Consider the following 27,128-nt stretch of genomic DNA (forward strand, 5'->3'; position numbering starts at 1 on the left):
ACCGGGGTCATACCGGCCTAGATCATACTTGTAGAGCGATAACTTTGTTTGACGCCCAGGAAGTCGCGGGGGGAGAGATGGCCATGATCCTGCTCGATGCAGAAAAAGCTTTTGACCGGGTGGTATAGAGCTTCCTTTGGGGTATTTTGGCTGGGAGAGGTTTCGGTCCGAATGTCATCAGGGCTATCAAGGCTATGTATATAGATCCAGTGGCAACAATTACGGTTATGAGAGAGAAGTCAGATAAGATTAAGATAAGTAGAGGGATGCAACAGGGCTGTCCCTGCTCCCCCATACTTTTTGCTCTGTACATAGACCCTCTCATTCAGAAAATTTTAGAGTGCCCTAGAATCTTTCCAGTGATCTATAACGGCTATGAAAATAAGATCCTAGCCTACGCTAATGATCTGGCGGTTATCACAACAAATCTGCAGCAGGCACTTCCGGAATTGGTACAGATGACTAAAGATTTCGGTCAAGGTTCTGGATATCTTTTAAATGAATCTAAAACCCAGATAATTTGCTCTAAGAATATACCAAGATCTGACTTAAGATAATTTGATTCCGCAATTTATTTAGGGTAAATATCAATGCTTCAGTGGGTAAGATAGTGGAAGAGAACTACCCCCCCTAATTAAATCCATAGAGACAGAACTGAAAAGGATGGATGCTCTTCATCTTTCTCTGGTTTGGAGGGTAAATGTCTTAAAAATGGTGATGTTTCCCAGGGTGTTGTACCTATTTAGAGCCATTCCCCTATACATTGAGGAGAAAATTCTGAAGCAACTCGAGTCTCCCTTTATTATGTTCATATGGTAGTATGGTAAGGTTAGACGATCGACGACCCTTATGTCCCTTCTGAGGGAAAGGGGTGGGATGGCACTCCCCAACCTGAGACTGTATCACTGGTCTTGTCTCCTGATCCAGATGTCAATTCTGCTTCAATCTGACGCTGGCTCGACTAATTTAGACAGTCAGGGTCCCCCTCCAATCTTCAAATTGCTGATGGGGGGGGGGAAAGCAATGGGCCTACTGTTGACTGAATTGGAATATAGGTTCTATAAGAAGGCACGATTTAAGATCCTGTTGGGGGCATGGGAAGTATGGAAATCAATCTTAAAATTCTTTCATGTCCCTAAAATTAACCCTTCTCTTCTTTTGGAAAATTCGAGTCTTTTTCCTCAGTTAAGAAATGATAGGAACCTACAAATATGGAAGGGTTTTGGGGTTAAGACTATCGGAGACCTAATGGTAGGAGACAAGATAATTGGGTTTGAGGACATGCAAAGGAGATACGGCCTTCCTGTAAATCAGTGGCTTATTTATGGCCAAATTGCGTGCATCATACAGGCTTAAAGGCCAAACCTTAAGCCCCTGGTAGATTTCTTTGTGGTCGAGGTCATTGGAAGAGGATGCAGGAAGATAAAAAGAGATTTATAATCTGCTGGTGTCCAGAATACAGGATGATGTAGGAAAAGTAGAGAGTGACTGGGCAATCAAATTGAGAAACCCGGATGTAGATCTGGACCTAGCATTATGGTTAAATAAAAAGATCTTTCGGGCTTCAAATTTACGGGCTCAGCATTTTAAAACCGTTTTTAATCTGTATCATACACCGGCCAAACTATTTGCCTGGGGTATCAGGAATGACGATTGTTGCCCGAGATGCAATAAGGGGCAAGCAGACTTATTACATATGTTTTTTACTTGTGAGCGGCTGGCCCCTGTTCTGGATGGAATAACAACATTTTGGGAGGGGCTGCTAGGTCATAAGATCGATCTATCCCCAACATTGATGTTATTTGGCTCAGATTCTAAACCGGTTTTAACAGAGGATGAGGCTGCTTTGGCTTTTATGTTGGTTGCTGTGCTCAGAATCTTGATCTCGGCCGGATGGAAGGATGTTACAGCCCCCTCTTTTCAGATGTGGATCTCTAGACTTTTAGGTATTTATAATATTGAGTATTGTCTCTATGAACTTAAAGGTGCTAAAAAACGAGAGATGGGAAGACGATTATGGGCCCCGGTTAAGAAATGGTTGGAGGACAGAATAAGAACTTGAAATGTACTGTTTTGTTATATTTATTGGTAGATCTTCTGCATCTTTTTATCCCCACGTCATGTAATGTGTTTTAGCTGTTTATATTTGAGTGATCATTTAATTGTATCAGATGTTCTTATACCTTGCTTATGATTAATTATTTGTTTTGTCAAATGCACCATGAACTTCAATAAAAATTTTTAAAAAAGAGCCAGTTGGCGACAGCTCAGCGTTCCACTAGGTCAGTACTGATGTGAAAATATCAGAAATTTCTTACAGCAGCTCACAGTTTATTTGAAGATGAAACGGTTGGCTAAACTCTATACAGTACAAAGTAATAGCTAAGAAGTAACTAATATAAGGTCACAACACAAGTTTGAGCCGAGCTGCTCTCTTTGACACTCTAACACATAACGTGCAGTAGAAATATGGGCTATATTGGACTCTAAGCGTGGTAGACTCAGCATTACCACCTCATTGGCTGAAGTTCAAATGTGGTGGATGTGCTACTAAACAAAGACTGTTGTTGAGGCCTTTTGCCATTTTAACACTATTTACTCTTTTTTATTTTTACTGGGGATTTACAGCCTGACTGTAGGGAGTGAGTTAAGCGTATGAGTCTATGAAAGATACCAGTTCTCTTCCAGGGTATACTCATCAATAGTCATAATCTATGAATAATCCCCACCTTTGCGCGGGATCCCGGAGCATATAGACAATACATATAAATATATATGTATATATATATGTTAAAATCATATATTTGCAGCCTAAAACATTTCCCAACTGCCAAAATTGCCGCAAAATTACATAAATTAGCATACATACAGTAGTACTCTCCCAACCTCTAAGGAAGAAAGAGAGCAGTAAACATTTGCATACAATAATACTTTATTGCCATAGGAAAAACCTGTAATTGCAGGCATTTACCAGTAGGCTGCAGTAGAGTATAAAGCAACAAAGAAAACTGACACCTTGCCTTTAAGGCATTAGAGTAGGGCAGGGGTCTTCATTCTGTGGGGCACGACCCCCAGGGGGGCCGTGGAGCGATGCAAAGGGGGTCGCGCCTTCACAGTGCCTCCAGGGCTTCAGCCCCCCTCCTCCCTCATCCTGTGTCTCAGCCCGGGCTGCTGCAGTGCAGCTCGAGCTCCTGGGGCCTCGGCTGGGCAGTGTCTGGAGTCTTATCTCCGGCCCAGTTTTTCACAGGTCTTTCAAGACCATTAGCATATTTACATGCCATTTGTTATCTGATTACCAAAGCTTAGTTTTTTTATGGCTCCAGTACCCCCTGGGCCCCCACTCTGCCTATTCCTTACATTTGTATGTTTACACTTACTGCTGTAGTGTGAGAATGCATTTAATAAAAAGAAATATAAAGTTGAATTGCCAAAAGAAACATGCCTGCTATGTGTTGTTTAAAGATCCTGCAGAGACCTGCTCTTGACACTAAATTGAGTTATAAATAAAAAGTATGTATTAATTAGGTATGTGACTGTTCTGTCTTTATTCTCTTTAATTATTAGTCATGGATCATTAAGGCATCCATAGAACACAATTAAAAGTACTTTCTATTTATATTTGCTGTTCTAAGAATTCACAGATAAGTGCAAAAAATACAGCTGTAGGTGACTGCTTATTTTTGGGCCATCAAAATAATGAGCTGGTAACCCTAATCATTAGACTGGAAGTTAGTTGCAGGATCAGCACATTATTTATTTCCTCCACCCTCGAACCCTGATTAATGCCATTATAGCAATAGTTTAACTTATATCTGAAACCCTACGCTTCATGTTTTTGGGAATGCACCCTGCTTTCAAACTACTCACTTCTCATTCTCGCCTTCACTTTCACGTTCACCCTGCACTCCCAGCGATCATCATGCACTCACACTGATCACCATGCACTCCCACTGATCACCATGCACTCACACCATTCACCCGCCACTCACAGTGATCACAATGCACTTACACTTATCACAATGCACTCACACTGATCACCATGCACTCACACTATTCACCCACTCACCCTGCACTCACACTGATCACCATGCACTCACTGATCACCATGCACTCACACTGATCACCATGCACTCACACTGATCACCATGAACTCACACTGATCACCATGCACTCACACTGATCACCATGCACTCACAACATTCACCCGCTCACCCTGCTCTCACAGTGATCACTCTGCACAAAACATTTGCTTGCATTGTTCACTCTGTACCTAACCCTGCAGTCACACGAGCACACTTCTCACCCTGCACTCATGTGACACTCCACTCAGCTGTCCCCCCTTACTACTCAATCTGTAGCTCACTCAAACAAGGCCATCACTAACCATGCACTAATTCGTCCTACTCTGTACTTACAGCCAAACCCAAATTCATATGGTCACCTCACTCACCCTGCAGTCACTCCTTTTACCATACTCTCACACTGTTGCATTGCTCACCGTGCAGTCACTTGGGCACTCTTGTCACGCAGACAGTGCAGAAGGTTAAAGTGCCTGGTACAAAGAAGATGTACCATGCACATCACAGAACTGAGTGTGAGTAAACTATGAGTAGCGCTATAAAAAAATGAAATGTTTGTCAGACAGGTGCTATAGAGAGATGAGGTGTATTGATGGTGGGTGGTAGTGAGGGAATTCATGGAGAAGGTGGAAAGACTGTTGCACTGTGTGCGACCAGTGCTTGGACAAGCCCTGGCTGGGAGTGTTAACCCCCCCTGAAGTTCGGGTCGAGTGGATATCCTGCTTCTGCCTATTATTTACATTTGTAGTGCGCTACTGTTACCAAAAGGTGTCCTGGGGCTAATAACCATCTGCCTGCAATGTGAGAGAGGGATCCGGGGTTGGGAGAGGAGAGAAGAGAGGGATGGAAGGAAGGGGGTGAGAGGAAAGGGGCATGGGTAAACTGCTTAACTCTGCACAAGACCACCACAGTTTGAATGCACCCTTGCTGCTCCCGGCCATGGCCAGATGAGCTTCTAATGTGGCAGCGCATATTCCTGCGGATTGGGAGGCCCTTCACAGAGGTTGACTAGAGATCTTTCTGATGTTAATTGCTGCATTTTGGTTATAAACTGGTATTGATGGGGTGAAATCTTTCCTCAGTATTACTGTGTTTAAAAAAAAATCTAAATAATAAAGCAATGCTACCCCAAAATGCGCAGCATCACAGAACAGTATTTACATTTTCTACTCACACAATTTAGTGAAGCCTGTCGCATAATTTGTTCCTCACCTTCCTCATAACCTAGAGTTTTTGAAATTTTTGTCAGGAGGGGGTCCTTACGCTTGAAAATGTTGACAGGGGGGTCTCGGCATCCAAAAGTTTGAAGACCTCTGGAGTAGGGGTACCGTGCCTTTAAGACCTGAAGGCGACCCCCTGCTCCCATGGTGCACCACAGGTGGCAGTTGGGTCCGTTCTTTTTTCCGGCTCCTTCTGTGAGGATCCTGTAGCTTGAGCTCTTCAGTTTTCAACTGAAATTGTGATTTTGAGAGATTTTTCTCTAAAATGTCGACATTTTTTGGATTATTAAGGCTTCTGATTTATTTTCTGTGGTAACCCCCAAGAATTTCCTGTCGGAATTCCTGCTCTGTTCCGGAAATGTCCTTCTTGTGACAAAAAGATGGCTCTGGCTGACCCACATTCTGTGTGCATTGTGTGCCTAACATCTGCACACAACCCTGACCAGTGCCACCACTGTCAAAAGTTTTCTAGACGTACTCTTCGCGACAGGGAGAGAATTCGACTTCATGCCATGCAGGAGAAAGACAGAAGTCACCAGGTGGGTGCTTCTACAGTCCCCAGATCTTCTACAAGCCAGCAGGGCCAAAAACTGCGTTGTTCCGCTTCTCCTGCCCCCAGGAAGAGGAAGGAAGGTCGAAGAACTCCGTTGAGGTCGCTGTCGAAGAGGCCCAGATCAACATCACGACGTCGAAGATCTCCGTCGCAGTCAAGTAAGTCGGCGTCCAGGCGCCATACTTCGGGCTCGAAGTCTATGGCTGCTACCATCTCTAAGTCTGTCGAGACACTCTCCGCCGCCCCTGAGGGGGTCAGCGTCGAGAGCTAAGACGGCATCCAGGTCGCCGCCGGCTGGCGGGCCACCGTCGAGAGGGACTTCCAGATCCCATCCTTCGTCGTCGAGGCGACGCCAGGAAAGGTCGCCGTCGACACGACGTCGAAGAAGGCCATCGTCGACACGACTTCGAGAGTCGTCGTCGACACAACGTCATGGAGGCTCTCCATCTGACCGACGTCGAGGGAGATCAACATCGAGGTTCTCAGTCGAGCCCCTCACGACGTGGTCGATCGACGTCGAGAACATCAAGACACCGCTCGACGCCACTGGTCACATAGATGTCTTCGACCTCGAGGCTTTCGCCATCGAGGGATCAAGTGACGGTGGTGGTGGAGTCCCCAGGTTCCAGATCTTCAGGAGGCAAATAATCATCTCCTGGTTTAAATATCGTGGAGATCTCCCCGGAACCTTCACCCAGATCTGCGGACAGATCACGCAGCTTGGTGCCTCATCATCCTCAAGGGGCTGTATCAGGAGGTCAGAGTAGCCCGGGCTCGGGTTACTCCCGCACATACTCTCCATCCACGGCAAGAACCCTGGCCAGACCGTCTAGGTCTCCTCGGAGGCTCAGGGTTTCACCCAGACCAAGATCTCGGACCAGATCACGTTCTCCAGTACGAAAGACAGAACGGTTTTTAGATGTCAATCTAGCACTGGGCGCACGGCCTGTTATAGAAGCACTAACAAAAAGTTTCCGTGATGCAACTGGGTGAGTGGAAAACCATATAACCACTCAAAGGTAAGGCCAGAAAACTGGCAAAACCCAACAAAATCAATGTAGAAGTACCCTATGCACACACACAGTATTGCTGTACACGTAGGTGGTAGTACATAAAAATTCAAAGAAACAATATTTGCAGAGAAGCAGTAACTATTCAAACAATTGAAAAAAGAAGAGGGTGACGTGAGATAGTCCTTTGGCATGAAATTGTGACCAATGGTTGAAAATTTGAGCTGGTAAATGGAAGACAGCTTAAGCAAAGTGCACTTAATTTGGTGGTCAACTAAGGTGATTGTGCTGGACTCTGGATTTTTGGTGAATTGACACATCACAGCGTGTGTGTGGATTGGCACACTGTGAAAGATCACCAAGATCTAGCATGCACGAACAACACTCGAGATAAATGTTAACTTGCGCGGTGAGCAGTGAATCTTTAATGAACAACGTGTCTATCCGATCGGGCATAATGCCAGGCAGACGTTCAGGTGATCTTAGTGCTATTTACCACTTCAGTGGTGTGTATCTTCCAAAAAGTCATATTTCAACACATACATCTAGGTAGCTGCGTATAAGCCAAAGGTCTGTAGAGAACCAAAATTATTTCATGCTTGAACTTGTCCTCATTTTTGAACGTGAGCACAAATCAATATGTAATCGTCATCTAAGATTGTGTCTTGTCTACAAAAAGCATTATTTTGTTGTTTCCAGCCCTTAGGATTCGCGCAAGCGATGAAACATGTGTCGGCTGGCTGTTGTAAAGCTTTGAGAAATTAAAAAACCAAAGGACTATCTCACGTCACCGTCTTCTTTTTCCAATTGTTTGAATAGTTACTGTTTCTCTGCAAATATTGTTTCTTTGAATTTTTATGTACTACTACCTACGTGTACAGCAATACTGTGTGTGTGCATAGGGTACTTCAATGTTGATCACGTTCTCCAGTCCGGCCAAGAACACCTGTCAGGCCAAGTCCTTCTCCAATCCGGCCAAGACCTTCTCCTAGACTGAGATTTCCATCAAGACATCGCTCTAGGTCCAGGGACTGTCACAGCAGGCATCGTGACAGGCCCCATTAGAGGCGGCGTACAAGATCTTCATCATTGTCGTCTTGTACTAGATCGTCTTACCGAGATTACTCTACGACCTTCTCATCTACGCCTCCTTCCCGAGTCTCTCCAATTGACGACATCGCGACTTTCTCTGATGTTCTGAGCAGGGGAGCAAAAAAGCTCAACATTACGCTGCATACTCCAGTGGTTCCCACTTCTGTGATTTTTGATACCCTTCGTCATCGCACAGCGCCCAGCCTCTACTGCCCCTATTCCCCGGCCTCCTGGAACCGGCTATGTCTACTTTCCTCACACCAGCGGTGGTGGGATCTGTTCCATCTCGGATAGCCAAAAAGTACAAGGCCCCTGCAGAGGATCCCTTGTTCCTCAGATCTGATCCTCCTGCGGACTCCATTATTGTGGCGGCTGCCATGAAGTCCCATTCAGGCACTACCTCTTCCTCGGTACCACCTGAAAAAGACAGCAAACTTATGGACTCGTTTGGCAGGAAGGTATGCAACACCCCCTCTTTATTTATGAAGGTGGCTAGTGCCTCTGCTTTGCTTGGAAGGTATGACTGGTCCCTTTGGGACTCGTTGACTCGCTTTACAGACAAGCTTCCCAAAGAAGATCGACAAGACTTTGTTGAGATTATACAGGAAGGAGGGCTTGTAGCCAATCAGGTCATCAGCGCCGCAGTGGATGCCTCTAACCTTGCGGCCCATGGCTACTCACATGTTATTTGCTCCTGTCGTTCAGCCTGGCTCCGCCTGACAGGGCTCAAGCCAGACGCCCAGAAGAAGATATTGAATCTCCCATTCAATGGTAACTCTCTTTTTGGAACACATGCGGACGACGAAATGTCCAAAATGAAAGCGGAACTGGACACTGTCAAGGCTGTGGGATTAGAAAAGTGCAAGGAATTCAAGAAGCGCTTTCACCAGGGAGACAGGAGGTATTTTCAGCAGAGGGTTCAAACCCCTCAGTGGCAATCCCAGTCTCAGCAGAAAACGCAGTTCCAGCAGGGTCGTCCTGGCAGAGGAAGAGGTAGCAATAACAAGCATCAGTCCGCCTCCAAGCAACCTGAGCCATTGCTTCTTCCACGACTGTTCGCCACTCCGATGGGAGGGAGTGTTTCTCATCATCTGGTAGAGTGGAAATCCATAACAAAAGACAGATGGGTGCTGAATATTGTGCAGCATGGTTACTTGCTGAGGTTCAAATCACCTCCTCCGCAAGTCCTCCTTCAGGCAAAGCACCTTCCCCGATTCCAAAGTCAATTGCTACAAGACGAAGTATCTGTCCTCCTAAAGAAGATGGCCATAGAGGAGGTTCCCCCCCCATTCAAAGAAATCAAGGAGTGTACTCCTGGTATTTCTTGGTTCAAAAAAGAGGAACTGTCAAAGAATACAGGCCCATTCTGGATCTACGACTGCTGAACAAATTCATACAAAAAGAAAAGTTCTGCATGCTCCCCCTGCACCAGATCTTCCCGCATCTTCATCAGGGAGACTGGATGTGTGCCATCGACCTGCAGGACGCTTACTTCCACATACCAGTGTCAGTCAAGCATCGGAAATTTCTACGGTTTCAGATCGGACGCCATCACTACCAGTATCGAGTGCTTCCGTTTGGCCTGAAATCTGCACCTCGGACATTCTCCAAGTGCATGGCGATCAAGTCTCTTTATCCTTCTCTACGCACCAACTACCTCCAGGTTCAGACGGACAACACGACAACTATGTTCTATGTATACAAACAGGGAGGCACGAGGTCAAGAGTCTTGTCTCTGGAGGCACAAGCCATCTGGCATTGGCTCCTGGCAAGGGGCCTTTCCATCGTGGCAGTTTATCTACCAGAACTTCTAAACGTCCAAGCAGACTGCCTAACCAGAGTCTTCGTAGAAGCGCACGATTGGGTGCTCAAGGAGGAAGTCGCGCAGGAGGTTTTTTTGCGATGGGGCGTACCGGACATAGACCTGTTCGCAGATGCGGCCAATGCAAAATGCCCCGTCTTCGCGTCCAGGTTCCCCCAACAGGGATCCCTGGGGAACGGTCTTTTGATCAGCTGGTCGCAGACATTACTCTACGCCTTTCCTCCCCTGCCTCTGATCCCGGCGGTGATCCAGAAATTCTACAGGACCAACACCAGGATGATCCTGATAGCACCAGAGTGGCCACGCCAGTGGTGGTACCCCGATCTTCTACAGCTGTCTGACTTGTTGTCCAAGGACCAGGGGAAAGTGTTTCACCCCAATCTCCCCTCCCTTCGCTTCACGGCATGGCTCCTGAGGTCATCCAATATGGACACATAGACCTCCCAGCAGACTGCATGACTATTCTTAAAGAATCAAAACGACCCTCCACTAGGAAGTCATATGCTTTCAAGTGGAAGAGGTTTTTCTTATGGTGTCCTGAGCACTCTCTTGACCCGGTACATGGCCAAGAGCAGGTGATTCTTCCATATCTGTTGCATTTAGCGAGATCAGGCCTGAAATACCCCTCCATCAGGGTTCATTTAGCTGCCATCACAGCATATAGGAAGACTCCTAATCAAACATCTTTCTTCCTTATGCCTGTAGTTAAAGATTTTCTAGAAGGACTTAAGAAAGTCTTCCCACTGGTGAGGTCCCCCTCCCCTCCTTGGGAGCTTAATATCGTCCTCACTAAACTGATGAGTGCTCATTTCGAGCCTATACATAAGGCCTCTTTGCAGCACTTGACCTCGAAAGCTGCTTTTTTATTGGTGATTACCTCTGCCCGTAGGGTCAGCGAAATCCAGGCCTTGTGTTGTAAGGAACCTTACACAGTTTTTCATGCCAACAGGGTGGTCTTAAGAAGGCACCCAAGTGTTCTGCATAAGGTAGTTTCAGACTTTTATATCAACCAGTCTATTACCTTACCTACCTTTTTTCCTAAACCTTTTACTCCCCCGGAGAGGTCATTACCCTCTCTAGATCTCCGGAGGGTCCTGAAGTTCTACTTGTCAAAAACCCTTCCACTTAGAAAGTCTGACCGCTTTTTGTGCATTATGGCAGTACTAATACTGGCCTGTCAGCTTCCAAACGGTCCATTTCTCGCTGGATTGTCTCCTGTATAGCTTTAGCTTATCAATTAGCTAACAAGACCTTACAGGGTAAACCACATGCACACTCTACTAGAGGGAAAGCTTCCACTAGAGCTCTCCTTTGTAATGTTCCTATTTCTGAAATTTGTAAAGCGGCAACTTGGCGGTCTGTGCATACCTTTACCCGCCATTATTGCCTGGACTCAGTTACTCAGGCCGATGCCAGAGTAGGGCAGGCCTCTTTAAGGAACTTATTTGCATAAGATGCATTTGCAATGTGTGTCTTAATCATCATTCTGTGAAGTTTTTACTTCTTGCTCGTCCGCGAGACTTTGGGTATGAGCTTGCTAATCTATTCATAGATTATGACTATTGATGAGTATCCCCTGGATGAGAAGGGTTTGTTACTTACCTGTAATCCTAGTTCTCATCCAGGGGTATACTCATCAAAGTCATAAGCTCCCGCCCACCTCCCCGGACGGGCAGGTTCATAAAGTTATGAGATGTTTATTGTGGATCTACTCCGGTGTTACACACCTCCAAAAAGAACTGACCCAACTTCCATCTGTGGTGCACCATGGGAGCAGAGGGTCGCCTTCAGGTCTTAAAGGCACGGTACCCCTACTCTAATGCCTTAAAGTTGTCAGTTTTCTTTGTTGCTTTATACACTACTACAGCCTACTGGCAAATTCCTGCAATTACAGGTTTTTCCTACGGCAATAAAGCATTGTTGCATGCAAATGTTTACTGCTCTCTTTCTTCCTTAGGGGTTGGGAGAGTACTACTGTATGTATGCTAATTTATGTAATTTTGCGGCAATTTTGCCAGTTGGGAAATGTTTTAGGCTGCAAATATATGTTTTCACATATATATATATATACATATATATTTATATGTATTTTCTAAATGCTCTGGGATCCCGTACATAGGCGGGGATAATTCAAAGCTTATGACTTTGATGAGTATACCCCTGGATCAGAACTAGGATTACAGGTAAGTAACTAATCCTTCTCTGGAACTGGAGTTACAGATGATTAAATCATTTTCTAATGTTTGAATTGAAGTAAGATTGATTCAGCCTTTCATCGTTCCTGGGCTGGCAAACCGAGTGCCATTAAGAGAAATATCTGTTATTTACAGTATTCAGAAAAATCAGACATGCAGTATAAATTGTGATCTAAAAAGGCAATTTATTATTACAAATGTGCCACAGTTTCATAGTGCACAGGTTAATCCTTCATTTTGTAAGGAGATGCCCCTGCAGCAGAACTCGGGCATACATTGAACAGCAGCTAACTTTGACCTTACTGGAAAAGGCTGCAGGCAATTCTTTAGGCACTGATGAGGCAACATTTTTGTTGTAGGCAATGGCTGTGATCTCCGAGGGCCTGGAGTGCTTTGGGGGGCAGGGTTACATGGAGGACACCGGCCTACCATCCATGCTGCGGGACGCACAGGTAAGGAGTTAAGAAGAAGAAAGCCTTGTATTATTTCTGTCAGCCTATATGGGCGTGAGCTCCTACGAATCACTTCTCTATCTATTCTCAGGTATACCCCATCTGGGAAGGCACCACCAACATCCTGTCACTGGATGTCCTGCGTTCTGTTACCAAGAGTAAGGAAGCTGTGCTGACTGCTTTCTTCTCGGCAGTCCAGGTAACTTTCTCTTCCTTGGTAGGTCTTCCATTACTTTCTCAGCAGCTGCCCGCTAGTTTATGGTTCTTCAGTGTTGTCAAATCTCATCGAGCAATATCTCTGGATGCTATAATACAATAACAGTGTTGCTGTTCCTCATAGTATGGCCTCATTAAAGGGTCTTATCAATATGATCTGGTGCTGTGGCCTGGTCTCTTCCACGTGATGCAAGGTGGCTGCCAGCTGTACCCTACTGGATTAATGCTAGAGGCTCAGCCAATATACTGGCATGTGTTTTAGGCTGAAAGGGGATGGCTTCAAGCCATCCCTACTTTCTTTGAACTTCCCCACTGCCTGTTTCATCAAAATGGTCAGAAAACTGCGCAAACCTTATAGGAATATTGCATGTGAGTCCTAATTTGTTTCCTCTTAGGCATGCAAGTCTGCTGCAGTAGTTATACCGCAAGAGGATTGCTATCTGTCGTGCACCATGAAGATGAAGATAGTGGAGGGGGACTCGGAGGCAGAGATTCACCTAATTTCCTTAATACAATCGAGACAAATAATGGGGGCAGATGCACTATAACACCGATGACGAGTTATGAGAAGTGGTCATTTCGGTACAAATTCAGATTGAAAGCATGTGGCATTCATGTGTGAAGTGGTTCTGCAGTTTGGAAATCTCATGCGTAAAATGGCCTGATAATTTAAGGGCCTGCATGTTATTCCCCATTCGGTTCCTTATTGTGTGGTTCGGGAGGGGGGGGGAACACCAGCGGACGACGTTAATCCTAGGTTCACATTCCCTTGACTCCTGTACTGAGCAACTCGAGTCGTAAAGGGTTCTAAAAGAGCTATTCATGTTACTGCTATATTATGTATGTCCAGTATTTTCAGCCTTATGACAGTAAAATATATAAAGCCTGTGGTTTCATGAAGGATGCAATATTGATGAAGAAGTGTTTGGGTGATGTGAGCCTCGTCTCATCACTCGATTGCCAATGCAGCGGCCCTCTAACAATGTGCTCATCCCCCAAGCAGCACCAGCACTTTGGCAGTGTGGGCATCCTTTATTCACCATTTCAGTCTTTAATAAGCGTTTCATTTTCTTTCAGGCGAAGCTGGATGTGGCCTCATCAGTACCTGCGTTGAAGTCCTCTGTAGCACTGACAACATCTGCAGTGGATAAACTGGGAGTCTTTATACGAGAGGCTACCGTGAAGGGGCCCACGTTTATGGAACTTGCAGCAAGAGACTTCGCTTACAGTCTGGCAAGAATCTACATAGGTAACTGTTCAATACTTTATTTTTTTAAGTTGTTTTTATTAAGTTTTAAAGGTATAGTTCTTCGAACAGCAACAAGGACTGCAGTACATACTTGTATTACAAATATGCATGTGTTCTCAAGTGATAACAGTAAATTAGCATTAGGCTACAAGGAAAGAGGCAAAAATAAACATCCATACCGAATAGATAATAAACTGTAGGAAATCAACAGAACATATGCAGGTTTATGTCAGATGATAAAGGCTCATGCGAAAATATACATAATATATCAGGATGCCCGTAACTTTTCTTTGCTTTAAGCCTTACTTGTCTTTAGTCTGTTGCCTGTATTTTACCTTTCGATCATGTCCCATTCGCCCCACTTTACAACCAACCCTTGCCACCTCCCCTGCCTCTTCTCTCTGCCTCGTCCCCCCATCCCCTGGTCTGCCTTCTAAGTCCATTACCCTCTCCCTTTGCTCAAAGCCCCATTTAAGTTTTTTAATTTTATATTCAGACTACATCCGTATTTCATTATTTCAGTGCAATGGCACAGGTTTGCAGAATGCTTAATAGAAACAAAACCTTTGTTAAAGTTGAAAGAGAACACAAACTGAAATATCTGGTTCTGCTCGGGTGTACTCTTTGATAGCTGTCGCCTCAGTATTTCTGTAGCTCATGGTGGGGTGGGAGGGTCAGATTGTGTTATGGAGCCACATTTCTGCGCATCATTACTAGAGAAGCAGCAGGTGCATCTCTATACAATGCTTCTGCGACTCGCGGTTTAAGGCAGTGGAAAAGCTTCCCAAGCCTTTAGATGTACATCTCACTTGACATTTATTGTCCGAAATCTTCACCAAAATGTAATTTTTGTGAAGTGCCTCTTGGTGGGAAAAAAAACAGTAAAAAGACTCCTGTGCCTTGTATGTTTGCTGAAGTCTCACTCAACTGAAGATTGACATTTTCTTGAAACTGTTCCAAATAACCTGAAAAAATAGAAAAAAAAATGTTTTTTTGACAGGCAAAAGAAATCTTGTTTGAGCCTGTAAGACCGGATCAGAGAGGTCTGTGAAACATGGCGAAGGGGCTCCTTCTGCCTCCGCTCTCACACGCTCCCTCAGGAGAACCAAGAAGATGCTCCTCTGGGAAGAGGTCTTTTCACAACGACTACTGCCATCAAAGTACTTAAACGGGAGAACTGGTATGGTTGCTTCCTGCTCTCCAGTGAGAGTTGATTCGACATCAAAAGATCACACAATGACAAACAAATGTTAGGGTTCAAAGTTGAAGGGCTCTTTGACATCGAATCACTAGTCAAAGTTGAGAGGCTTACCAGGAAGGTGTGACTCAAATAGCAAAGAACCAATTCTCCTGCAAAAGAATTGACACCTGCAATAGAGATATTGCCTTTTCCTTCACCTTCTTGATAGTCTCCACCACAGGTGTTTGCAGTAGTTACATTGGTGGCCACATCTCTGGTTCCACCATTTGGTTCAGGCTCCAGTTGTGCCTCCAGTTCCACTTATGGCTCCAACTCCTGTGGTTCCAGCATCAGTAATACCTGTGTCTCTAGTAAGAATTCTCTGAAAAGGTATTCTGTCCATAGAGCATCCATTCTAAATTACAAAATTAAAAGTTGCCATATAACAAGAAGAGACCACACCTCTCAAAGACATTCTCATAGGTCAAGTCAAGTCAAATGTACCTTTATTTCGGCCAACATGGTCCAGAAGGTGCAAAATTTTACAGCAAATAATTTCTTTAAAAAAAATGTAAAAGAACTATATTTAAAAAACCCGTAGCATATATATAGATTAACAATGGATAAAAACATTAATTAAATAGATACAATCAGAGTTTTGTCTTTCTCCCCTAATTTTTCCATAGCAGCAAGAGATTTGATTTCAAAGTGCATGGTGCATTATTCAGAATTTATTAGCTTTTTCCCCCCCTGATTGGTCTTTTCCTTTCCACCCAGAACCAAATAGATCAGGCTATAACATAGTCTGAAAATAGAAGACGAGGATGCTTCATTCAATTAGGTTGTATGCTGCATCCCAGTAAAATGGAGGAATTCAATAGCTAATTCTTATCTGCTAGGACATTTAGAGTTTTAAGAAAGACCCTTCTTGTGCACCACATTGAGAACAGAAACCCCGCCACAGAGTAAACAACTGGGGTGCTAAGATCACAATTCAGTATCCTGAATGTTTCAACACAAGACCCCTCTGCCTAAGTTTCTGCAGATCTGAGCTAACCATCTCCTTCTCGTTTTGCTATACCCCGGACATCCAAAAAAGACTTGGAGCTCAGATTCTCCAGAATGGTCGCAAGCGGGGCATCTGTCCTCATTTTGAGGTTTCCATTTGGAGGTCATACAACGCAAAGGCAAAACTCCAAATCTAAATTGTAGATAGTTTTCTGGCTGCCGGGGGTTTGATTAGGTCGAAAACTCTTTCAAAGACGGGGCTGTCCTTAATTTCCAGGAAGGTTAGGGTTGATTTGCATATGTTGGAATTAGAGTGTAGCAGGGCCATTCGATAATTCTTATAAGTAATTTTTAGTTGTTTTTTTGAAAATTGGGGACAAGCTACCTCCGGGTCAAACCAACATTCCCCCAAACCCATGCTAACTAGTAGATGTTTAATATGGGAAAACCAGGGAAGCCTGACAGCACCCCTAATTTCTAGAACTTCGGACAGTTCCTCTCTGTAGGTGGAGAGTTCCGGGGTCGACCATAGACAACGCCAGCATAAGAGGGGTCTAAGGCATAGGACTGCTTCTAGTTCCATCAGACCCAGATCTAGACGGAGGGGGACTAGAGGGGTTCTACGCGTCCATTTAAAGAGATTCCTGATGTATTGGTTCTCTATCTGCAGTAAGGACTTGGGTCTGCAGTGTCCCCACAGTTCTGCTCCATACAATGCACCCCAGCAAGCCTGGACCTTGTAGATTTCCAGTGCCGGGCTAACGGCACTTCTGTTAGAATTATTGAAAACCTTCAAAATTCCCACTGTAGACTGTGCTAGTTTTAGTTTTGATTTCCCTATATGTGCCCCCCAATCCATGGTTTCAGTGATTGTAATGCCTAGATACGTGAACGATGTTACTCTTTCTAGGGGTACATTATTTAGTAAAGGGTTTGAAAGAGTGCTCTTGGGTTTATTAAAGACCATGAATTTTGTTTTCTGGAGGTTGATCTCAAGCCCTCTGTCCTCACAGAACAATTGGAATTTGTCTAACACCCTTTGAATCCCCATGGGGGATTTAGATACCAGGAGCGTATCGTCAGCGAACATCATAGCCAAGATTTTTTTTTAAGCTAATTTGGGGGCATCTAGGTCTTTTTCCTCTGTCAGCACTTTGATCAGGTCATTTATATAAAGGCTAAATAATGTCGGAGCAAGTACGCAAACTTGGCGCACACCTCGTTTAATCGGTATAGGGGCTGATAAATTACCATCCTTACCAAATCTTATTTGTGCAAAGTTGTTTTCATGCAAGCGTTGAATAAGGTGTACAAGATAAGCCGGGCACCCAGTTCAAGTAAGACAGACCATAGTTTTGATCTGGGCACCTAGTCGAAAGCTGACCTCAGATCAACAAATATCAGGTACAAGCTTCCCCTCTCGAGAGAAACCGTCTTCCAGTGGAGTAGCTGGAGTCTTAGGACCTGATCCAGAGTAGACAATTTCTCCCTAAACCCTGCCTGGAGCGGAGAGAGAATACTCTCATCGTCTATCCAGGATTGGAGTCTCAATAATAGGATTCGTGCAAAAATCTTTTGTGGGATGTCTATCAGATTAATTGATCTGTAATTACTTGGCAATAAAGGGGAGCCCTTTTTAAAAATGGGAATTATTTCTGCGCTTTTCCAGCTTGTGGGAATTTTCATGCCTGACAAGATTGCATTAAATATAACCCACAGATAGGGGGCCCAAATTTCTGGCTCGCTCCTGAAGAGAGCCCCCGGAATTTTGTCTAAACCAGGGGCTTTGCCTGGGGCTATTTTCTCTATTGCAGCCTTTACTTCCTACAGGGTTATGGTTGGGGCCTGGATATCATCTCAATATTCATCACATCGGGGAGACTCTGTATTCTCTGTATCTTTATGTAAAGATTCGAAGTGTACCCGCCAGACCTCTTCTCCCAGGGTCGGTTCTATTGCTTTTCTGGGAGCCGTTGTGCCCAAATTTACGATTCCCCAGAAGATTCTCATATCTCTTTCCCCAAGAGAAATGTTTAATAAATCCCAGTTTTCCAGCTCCCACCTATGTTTAGCTCCTTGGACAGCCTTTTTGTAAACCCTTCTATGTGTTTTAATTTGGGTACGATCGTTGGATTTACTTGAGGCCACCAGTGAGCTTTTAGCTTTCCATCAAAGTGAATTATACCATGGATGGGGCGCAGGCCTACTTGATTTATTTGGTTTGCTTGGGAAAAAGAATTCTAATACTATTGTCTTTAATTTTTCGAGGTTATGCTCAATCGCCTCTTTTTCCATACAGTCCCTGTCAATATTGTATAGGGTGGAGGCTTCTAGGAACACCGGTAAAAGTGTGTCATAGAGGGTGCCCATATTTAGAGTTATCCCCTGGTCTTTGTGAGAATCGATGCAGTATGGCACAATAGGGGTAACTGAATGGAGATCAACTACTAGTGCATCATGGTCGCTGTCTATTCGAGGGAATATTTTTAAATCGACCATCCTGTCCCAGTGAATAGTGTTTAGCAGGATATAGTCCAGTATAAACCCACGATTTTTACTATGGAATGTAGTGGCAGATGATGTGTCAGAAAGAGATCTGCCATTGCATGCTCTCATTGAGTGGTTTAAAAAGAGGCAATTCATCTGAATTACTTGGGGTGTCCATTTGGACACTAGAGGGCAACCAGATTCCGGGATTTTGAGGAGGGAATCCTCCTCGGAGATAATATCACAATTCAGGCCCTCTAGGGGCTCGTATTGGCAGTTGAAATCCCCTCCTAGTATGACCATATTTATTACTGGGGTGATGGATAAAACTATATCCAGCTCCTCGAGGGTAGGTGACTCCTTCCCCTCGTTGTGGGTCTTGAATAAACATTAATTAACGTGATGGGGCTGTGTAGTGGAAATAACAGCTGTACGCACAGTATATCCTTAGAGGAAGTATCTATTTGGGATGCCGTGCAGCCGAGATGAGCACCCACCCATATGATTAATCCTCCCGTCGGTCTTCCAACACCCGCATGAGTAGCCAGGATATGGAAAGTAGCGAACCCTTGCATGGTAACTTCATCTCTAGCCCATGTTTCTTGGAGCATGCAAATATCATATTCTGCAATGAATGTTCTCCACTCCGGGTCATCTAGTTTGCTGTTAATGCCTGCTACATTCCAGGACAGGATTTTTCTGATATCTCTATTGGCTATATTCATATTAAAAGTATCCACAGCCTGGGGATAACAATTCGTAGATCCTACATTTGGGATTACCTGTGCAACTACCTTCTCTAAACTGCTCAAAACTGTGGAGCTAGGAGGACCAGCTAACTGGGTGAGCCCATCCCCTATTGGGGTACTGGGTCGGGAACCGCTCAAGTACTCTCCGCCCAGATCTGCCTGCCTAGGGGAATGGTATTCAGCAGCAAACGCCCCGTTTTCAGAATCAGCTATGTTTTCCTGCATCACCTCCTGTCCTACTACAGGGGCTGCCAACTGTCAATCTACCCCCTCCAGGGGACTAAACCTATTGCTAATAGGTATATTAAAGATATGATGATTTGTCCAGTTTTGGCCAGTGTTTAGCGGGAAGTGATTAGGCTCAGGGGATCCCCACCTCTTGTGGATACCATACTGGTACCTCGGAGGTGCCGCTCTGGGGGGGTAAAAAAATATTGCCTGGGTTCTTACCTGTCACAGATGCTAGAATTCTTTTAGTGACAGCAGGATTTCTAAAATTGATAACTATACAATTGCCATAAATATCTTTCTGGCGCTGACCAATCCACCCCACCCTTCTAGTGGTTAAAATTTCTTCTGGGCTTTCATAGCAGAAATCGCTGTGGTTGTTTAACCAGGGTAAACATTTATTTTTTAACTCTTGATGGGATTCTGTCTGTCCCTTTCTCAACTCAGGTATCCCAGCCAGAATCAACACATATGAGGTTGATGCAGGCGGTAGATTTATGTTTGGGGGTTTAGAGAATTGATCAGACAGAGAGCTTACTACTGATCGGCTTTTCCCATCAATCTTACAGTTTCCCCAGCGCAGTCTGTTGCCGTTTGTTTAGCCATTTTTCCCTTTGCCTGATTTGTAGTTGGATTATCTAGCTCTTTTCCCGTGATGGTCCTTGCCTGTAATTGTGCTCCTGGGATTATAATAATTATTGGCGATAGTACTCTTCTGCTCGTACTAATATTAGGATGGTCTCACAATGGGGAGTTTGTTATAATACCTCTGGGGTTAATCTCTTGTTGGGGCATACTCTTAGTATCTGCTCCCTTTGCAATTATTAGTTTTAGACCCTCCAGGCTTTCCAAAATGGGCCTGAGTTCCTCCTTGACAATGACTCTCAACTGACTCTCTAAATTAGTTACCAAATCTAACACCCACCCGGGCTGTTCATCTATTAGTATGGCACGATTGCCTGACATATTAAGCGTTGGTGATTTTACTGGATCCACACTTTTAGCTTGCACAATTTTCCGCTTTGCCGGCGGCTTGGCTTTAGGTCTTATATTAGCTTTAGTATTTCTATCTAGCCTTAGCTGCTCATGTAGTGATGGGTCTGTTTCATCAGGAGATTGGGAAATCAGTGTACTGGTGGCTATATTAGGTGTAATTGACAATCTCCTTTCCGTTCTTTCGATTTCTGAGGCTACTGCCCCCAGAGCTTTTGCTAGCATCCTGTCTATTGATGTTTGTTTCTGGACAGGTGTATGCTGAAGTGATGGGAGATTTTTTTCTAAACAACCCTTTTTACCCATTCTACAGAGTTCCAGAATCAAGGGGGGAGTAAAAAAAACATGAAAATTTAGTAGTAAAAATAAGTAAGCTAACGTAGGCACATTAGACTTGTATATGACAATATAAGTCAGCAGGATAGTTCCAAGTCTGTATAAAGGTAAAATTAACAATTTTTTCTAGCGGTGACTCGTATTGGCTTAAAGGCCAGTAGAATGTCAACAGTACCTTATTGTCCGTTGTATCAGATGCTAAATGCAAGGGGGGTGGCCCTGCACGGCCTCCTCTGGCCCCTGAGGGCCACAGATGGCCCGCCTTTGCCTGGGCTTAGCCCGGCGTCGCCTGCACGCGTCCCGCGACGCGGGAGGAAAGCCTCGCCTTTGAGCGCCTCCGGGCCCGGAAGTGGGCGGGGTGACAGAGCAAGGAGACCTGGGGGCTGTAGTCTCCCCCCTCGGGGGCCGCGTTGTCATGGTCCCCCAAGGGTGCACTAACCTTGAGAGCAAGATCCAGCAGGAGCGACGACTAGTTCTCGAAGCGCCCCCCCCCCCCCCCCCCCCCCCCCCCACACTATCCCACCGGAGAAGTAGACTCCTTCCAGCGGAGCAGGGCCGGAGGGGCTGGGGAACAAAAACCGGGATTGATGGGGAAAAGTAAATTCTGCCGTCACCTTCCTGATACTCCTCAGGAACGCGTCTCTGGCAGTCCCTGCAGGTGGGGGGAAGTAACACAAGAGACAGGTAAGTTTCCACTAGCTCTTCATCTGGTAGGACCCTTCCAGCAACCCCCTCCTGCCCACCTACAGTGGTACTCACACGGGGATAGCGGGGCTCTCTTCCTGAGAGAGTGTACTTTAACAATGCCAATCCGAGTGGTAAAATGTGAAGAGTGAGGGCGTAGTGACAACGGGACCTCGGGAGCTGGGAATCTGTGAGCCACCCCGGTTCCTACCGTTGACTAGCCCTCGGTCGGCAGAGAACGTAATAGTTAAACAAACAACAAACAAACTCCCTCGAAGGGGTTGGGTGCTGTGAAGAGCGGGACCACGGGGAGCTGGGCATCCGTGAGCTTCACCAGCTGCTCTGCGCCCTGTCTGGGCGCTGTACCTGGGGGTAGGTTCCAACGGCCAGGACCGCGCGCCGCCGGAGGTACCATACCTTGACAGCCGGTACCACGGGAGCAGTCTGCGGGGCACCTTAGGGAAATCTCTGGGGTCGCAAAACTTCAGCAGGACCAATCGGCCTGCGAACCTGTAAAACCTACCAAAGAAGGTTGTATACCACACTATATAATAATTTTCCTTTTTTGTATAGTACTGTTCACCGAGGTCCTGAAGAATTGCCACTATGGCAAGAAACATGTCGACCTAACCAGAGGGCAGTAGATAATATGCTTGGATAGTTTCAGGGCATTTATCTCCCCTCCCACCCTTTTAATCAAGGGAGTCAACCACGCGAATAAATTACATTGTGGACTGACCCACCTTTTTTAACTCACCTTTCACGCCACGACTACACTTCCCCTCCCTCTCACACGCATGCACCATATGGCCGGAACAAAAGATCTCCGATAAAGAGCCCCGGTCTCGGGAGCCCATCAGACATTGCAGCGCCTGTCTGACGAGGAGCAGAACCCATATGATGAAGCATGACACCTAGTTATCTGGGTGTGTGAGGGTTTTAGTTCCAACAAGGGGATTCCCCCTTCTGCCTTTTTTCTAGTACACGCACACCTCTTTTTCCACTCTTCCCGGGGAACTTTGTACCCTTCTTGTGCTACTAGTTGTTGGACTCGTACACTGGACCCCGTTAAATATTGTCCTACTCTAGTCCCTCCTTTGTTCAAACATCTGTGAGCTTCCCCCGGTTCCTACCGCGGTATTAGCGAAGGCAGGTACTCCCTCCTATCCAGCAAAAGAAAGACAAAAACCCAAAGAAAGTAAAGTGGCAACACAGGTGCGCCTATCTGGCGCGTGCAGCGGGACCTCGAGGCGCTTCTTTTAGCGTCCAGGGTTCCTTCCGCAGTCTCGAGGGGAAAGGTAGTAGCACCGCTACACCTATGCAGGAAAATACGGTGCCGGCAGGCGGGGGAGGGCGCACAAGCACGGAATCTTCGGGAGACGTCCGGCGAAAGCAGGCAAAGCAGGGAAGCCTTGGGAGTCGTAAGGCAAAAGCAGGCAAGGCAGGTAGTTCTGAAGCAAGATACACGAAGAGCCGTATCCAGCTCTAACTGACGGAATCAGTGACAAGCACCGGATCCCTCTGGTGGCCGGCATTATATAACACCCGTCCTCCAGGCAACAACCGGTGCTCGTCCAAGTGTTTGCTGGGAGACGTAGTCTTCTCTGCCCTACTAAACACGCCGAACCGTGACATGCGTGTTGTTGCTAGCGGTGGCGGGGGAGACTTCTGGTGGATCACAGTGGCCCCCCAAGTCCAGCGCAGGTAAGAAGTAGCCCAACAGCAGCCTCCGGTTCGCTGAGCACGGACCCCGCTCCACCGGAGGGAAGCCTCGCCTTTGAGCGCCTCCGAGCGCGGAAGTGGGCGGAAGAGGGCGGGGTGACAGAGCAAGGAGACCTGGGGGCTGTAGTCTCCCCCCTCGGCGGCCGCGTGTTGTTGCTAGCGGTGGCGGGGGGGACTTCTGGTGGATCACAGTGGCCCCCCAAGTCCAGCGCAGGTAAGAAGTAGCCCAACAGCAGCCTCCGGTTCGCTGAGCATGGCCCCCATTCTTATAGGAGATCTTGTACACGCAACCATTGAAACACTCCTAGACTTACTGCTATAGCTACAACTTTTCTAGCACTGGGTCTTTCATATATTCACATTCTTGAATCTTTTCCCAGTTGTCAGGCTGGGAATCCCCAATAACTGGCAATAGCGTTCAGATGGCCAAAACTAAATCTTGGTTGGAACTGTATTGTTGGCTGTGGTGATGGTAGTTAATATGTGAACTGTGTCTCATCAGAGTATGTAATTTGGTGTGACATAACTGCTTTCTATTCCCCTGTCTTTTTTGCTAAGAGGGTGGCTCAGAGAGTCTTCCAGTAATTAAGATTTAAATGCTGGAATCCATCCAACTCACCCATCCATCCATCCATCCACCCACCCACCCTTCCCACCCACCCACTCTACCCACCCACCCACTCTACCCACGCACCCATCCATCAACTCCAACATCCACCAATCCACCCTTTGATTCAACCATTCATCCATCCACTTTCACCCCATCCATTCATTCACCATTGCACTCATCCATCCATTCTTTCACTCATCTATCCTTACATCCCTCCTTTCACTCATTCATCCATGTATATATATATCCATCCACTCTTTCACATAAATTATGAAACTTTGGACCTGCAGAAAGAGGAGGCCATTCAAAAACTCCACAACGGCATGTTCAGATGCCCCTGGTGCACGCACAAAGTGAGTCGAGAGGCCCAGTGCAAGGACAGAAATTAGGGTGGGCCCGAGGATTGCATGAATTCCCCATGGGTAAACTAAGGAGCTTTATTGCAAGCCCTGGATGATGCAAGAAATGAGAGGCCAAGGGGAACAGTCGGAGGGGGCAGCAGAGGGGGGTGCGGTGTGGTGGGGTTAGCAAGTACAGGCACCGGTTGAAACATAAGGTGTACAGGAAAGGCAAAGTGCAAAGGAGGGTTGTGAAGGAGCTGCATGAGAAGGAAAAGCATAGTGCTTTACTGTAGGCCCCCAGAGTCGAGGGTGAGGAGGGATCTTGGGGCCGATGAGGATCAAGGGTGAAGCACAGAATAAAAGGCAGGGTCACAAGGTTCAAGTCAGAGCAGGAGCCAAGAGTTCTATAAGACAGCCTCTTACATTCCAGTGATGCGAGTGTTCTGGAGCTGTAGAAGCTACATGTTCGTCTCGCGCTCGAAGAAATGAAAGGACCAGGGGAGGGCCTGGAAGCCACATGAGCTTCAGGTAGAAAGCAAAAAGACTCTTACCTGACAGTGCTATGGATGTTTTATACAGAGCTGCAACTTTGAGCTCAGCTCCATTTTGTTGTTTTTCTGCTCTGGGGAAATAAAAGTACAGACCCCAGCTTTTGCATTGACCCTTTCACTGCAAATAAATTGCTCAGAGCTACTTATTACCTGCTCTGACCAACAGGGTTGAACAGCTGTGTATCGAATTACCGTTGGACTGTCTACTTCTCCTTTGGACAATATAGAAATTAAAACCTCTTGCCCTTGTAAGAACTCTAAATGTCTTGGGCGTCAGAAGATAGGAATTCCACATTCCTGATGTACTCCGCTATTACAGAGATCTGATGCGTTAGACAATAGTGCCAGAAATCCTTGGCAATCTCCACCAACGGCGGGGACCGCGTGCCCTCCAGGTTATTGATGTATCTCACTGCTGAGATGTTGTCCGCCCGAAGGAGGATGCAACAAGACACTGACTTGGGAGAAAAAGTCTGAATCACAAAGGACCCCGCCAAAAGTTCCAGGCAGTTCATGTGAAGGGAAAATTCCTGAAGACACCATCTTCCTCCCGTGGATACCTCTTCACAACGAGCCCCCCAGCGCCATTGGCTGGCATCCGATTCAATCATTATTTCCGGAAGGGATCCGAAGATGGCCCTGCCATTCCAGGCATCCACGTGTCCCAACCACCAACAGAGTTCGTCCCTCGCTTATTCTGCCAGCGGAACCTGATCAGTATAGAACAAACCTTTATGGAGATAACAAATCTTCAGGCGTTGAAGGGCCTGATACTGAAGGGGACCCGAAAATATGGCCTGAATCGACGATGCAAGAAAGCCTTCTAGGCGGGCTATGGCCCGCAAGGATACCATTTATTTAGAAAGGTTTGACTGTAATTCCTTCTTCAAGTTGCACAACTTGGATTTGGGGAGGTTCAGATGTGCCACTTGGAAGTCGATCACGAACTCCAGAAATTCTATCGACTCGGAGGGGCAGAGAACTGATTTGGACATGTTAATGACGAAGCCTAGCTCCTGCAGGAGGGAGACCATCACTTGTAAATGAAGGGAGACCAGAGACAACAATGGACCAATGATAAGAATGTTGTCTAGGTAAATTATCAGGCGAATTCCCTACTCCCTCAGATCGGCCACCACTGACTTCATCAGTTTGGTGAAAAACCATGGAGCCGAAAAAACTCAAAAGGAAGGACCAAATATTCCAGCTACCTGTCCTTCCATCTGAATTGCAGAAAATGCCAGTGTGAAGGATAGATTGGAATGGTTAGGTAAGCGTCTTTTAGGTCCAAACGGACCATCCTGTCCCCTTTCCTCAGTAAATCTGCCAACAGGTGGATACCCTCCTTCTTTAAATGTTTATAAGTGATGAACTGGTTGAGGTCCCGTACGTTCAAGACCAATCTGTGGCCACCTCATTCTTCTGTACCCGAAAGACATTACTGCTGAAACCCAACGTTTTTCCGCAGCAAGTCTCCTATTTCTGCATCTATAAAAGAATTGTCTTGTTGGAAAAAATGCAACTGATGGGGAAGGGACTCCTGATATGGAGTCTGATGGACTCTATTTGGAAACTCTGAATCGTCTGTAGGATCCATGCATCTTGAGTAATGCACCTCCACTTGAGAAGAAAATATCAGTCCCGACCCCCTTATGGTATGAAAGTATTAAGGGTCCTTACCTGAACGAGACTGAGACTGAGACTGAGACTGGAAGCCTGCTCTATGACTTCCTCGATTGAAGCGACGGAGGGACAATCTCTGCCTGGTGGGGTAGAACTTGCCACCTCTGGTAGTATCCTGCCATTCTCCTCTGCCTCAGCCACCTCGTGGGGGCTTTGGTAGTAATAGCGGCCTGGCGAGTGGCCCCTGCCCTGCCGAAAAGGCCCGCTTGAAAGACTCTCTTGATGTTACACTGGGCTTTGTCAAAGGATGTAAAAGTACCCACATAGTTGGACATATCTTTGACAAACCTGTAAATAGGAGTCCTTCTGCTAAGGCGCCCGCTTCCGCGGATGTGAATTCCATTAGATTGGAGTCCATTCTCATGAGCAGGGATTTGCGCTTTTCTGTGGAGACGGCGCAGTTGGCGTTTCCTAAGAAACAAATGGCTCGTTGTGTCCAGCCCACCAGAATGTCTGGATCCACCGGGAAACCCATTTCTTTGGCCACTAAACCCATCTCTAGTATTTTTGCCAGGGGCCTAGCCATATCCAATAATTTATCTTGGCAGCCACGTCATGCATGGTTGATACCTTTCGTCTGGTCTTTGGAAAAGTTTTGGGAACACCAACATGTTAGGGTAAATATCCGGGGTCTCAGCCACCCTGTCTGGACTGTCGTGCAGGGGCAC

At 46.0% G+C, this 27,128-nt stretch overlaps 1 protein-coding gene across 1 annotated transcript in view; it reads left to right on the forward strand.

Moving 5' to 3' along the window:
• The window catches only part of LOC147679638 (acyl-CoA dehydrogenase family member 11-like), a 415,381-nt gene that overhangs the window by 354,240 nt on the left and 34,013 nt on the right, over positions 1–27,128 (forward strand). The window contains exons 11-13 of the mRNA XM_086943210.1: positions 12,331–12,423; positions 12,515–12,622; positions 13,717–13,888. Coding sequence (XP_086799336.1) covers positions 12,331–12,423; positions 12,515–12,622; positions 13,717–13,888 — 373 coding nt within the window. The remainder of the gene's footprint in view (positions 1–12,330; positions 12,424–12,514; positions 12,623–13,716; positions 13,889–27,128) is intronic.

Source organism: Lissotriton vulgaris, chromosome 11 (genome assembly GCF_964263255.1).
Source record: "Lissotriton vulgaris chromosome 11, aLisVul1.2, whole genome shotgun sequence".
Taxonomy (NCBI): Eukaryota; Metazoa; Chordata; class Amphibia; order Caudata; family Salamandridae; genus Lissotriton; species Lissotriton vulgaris.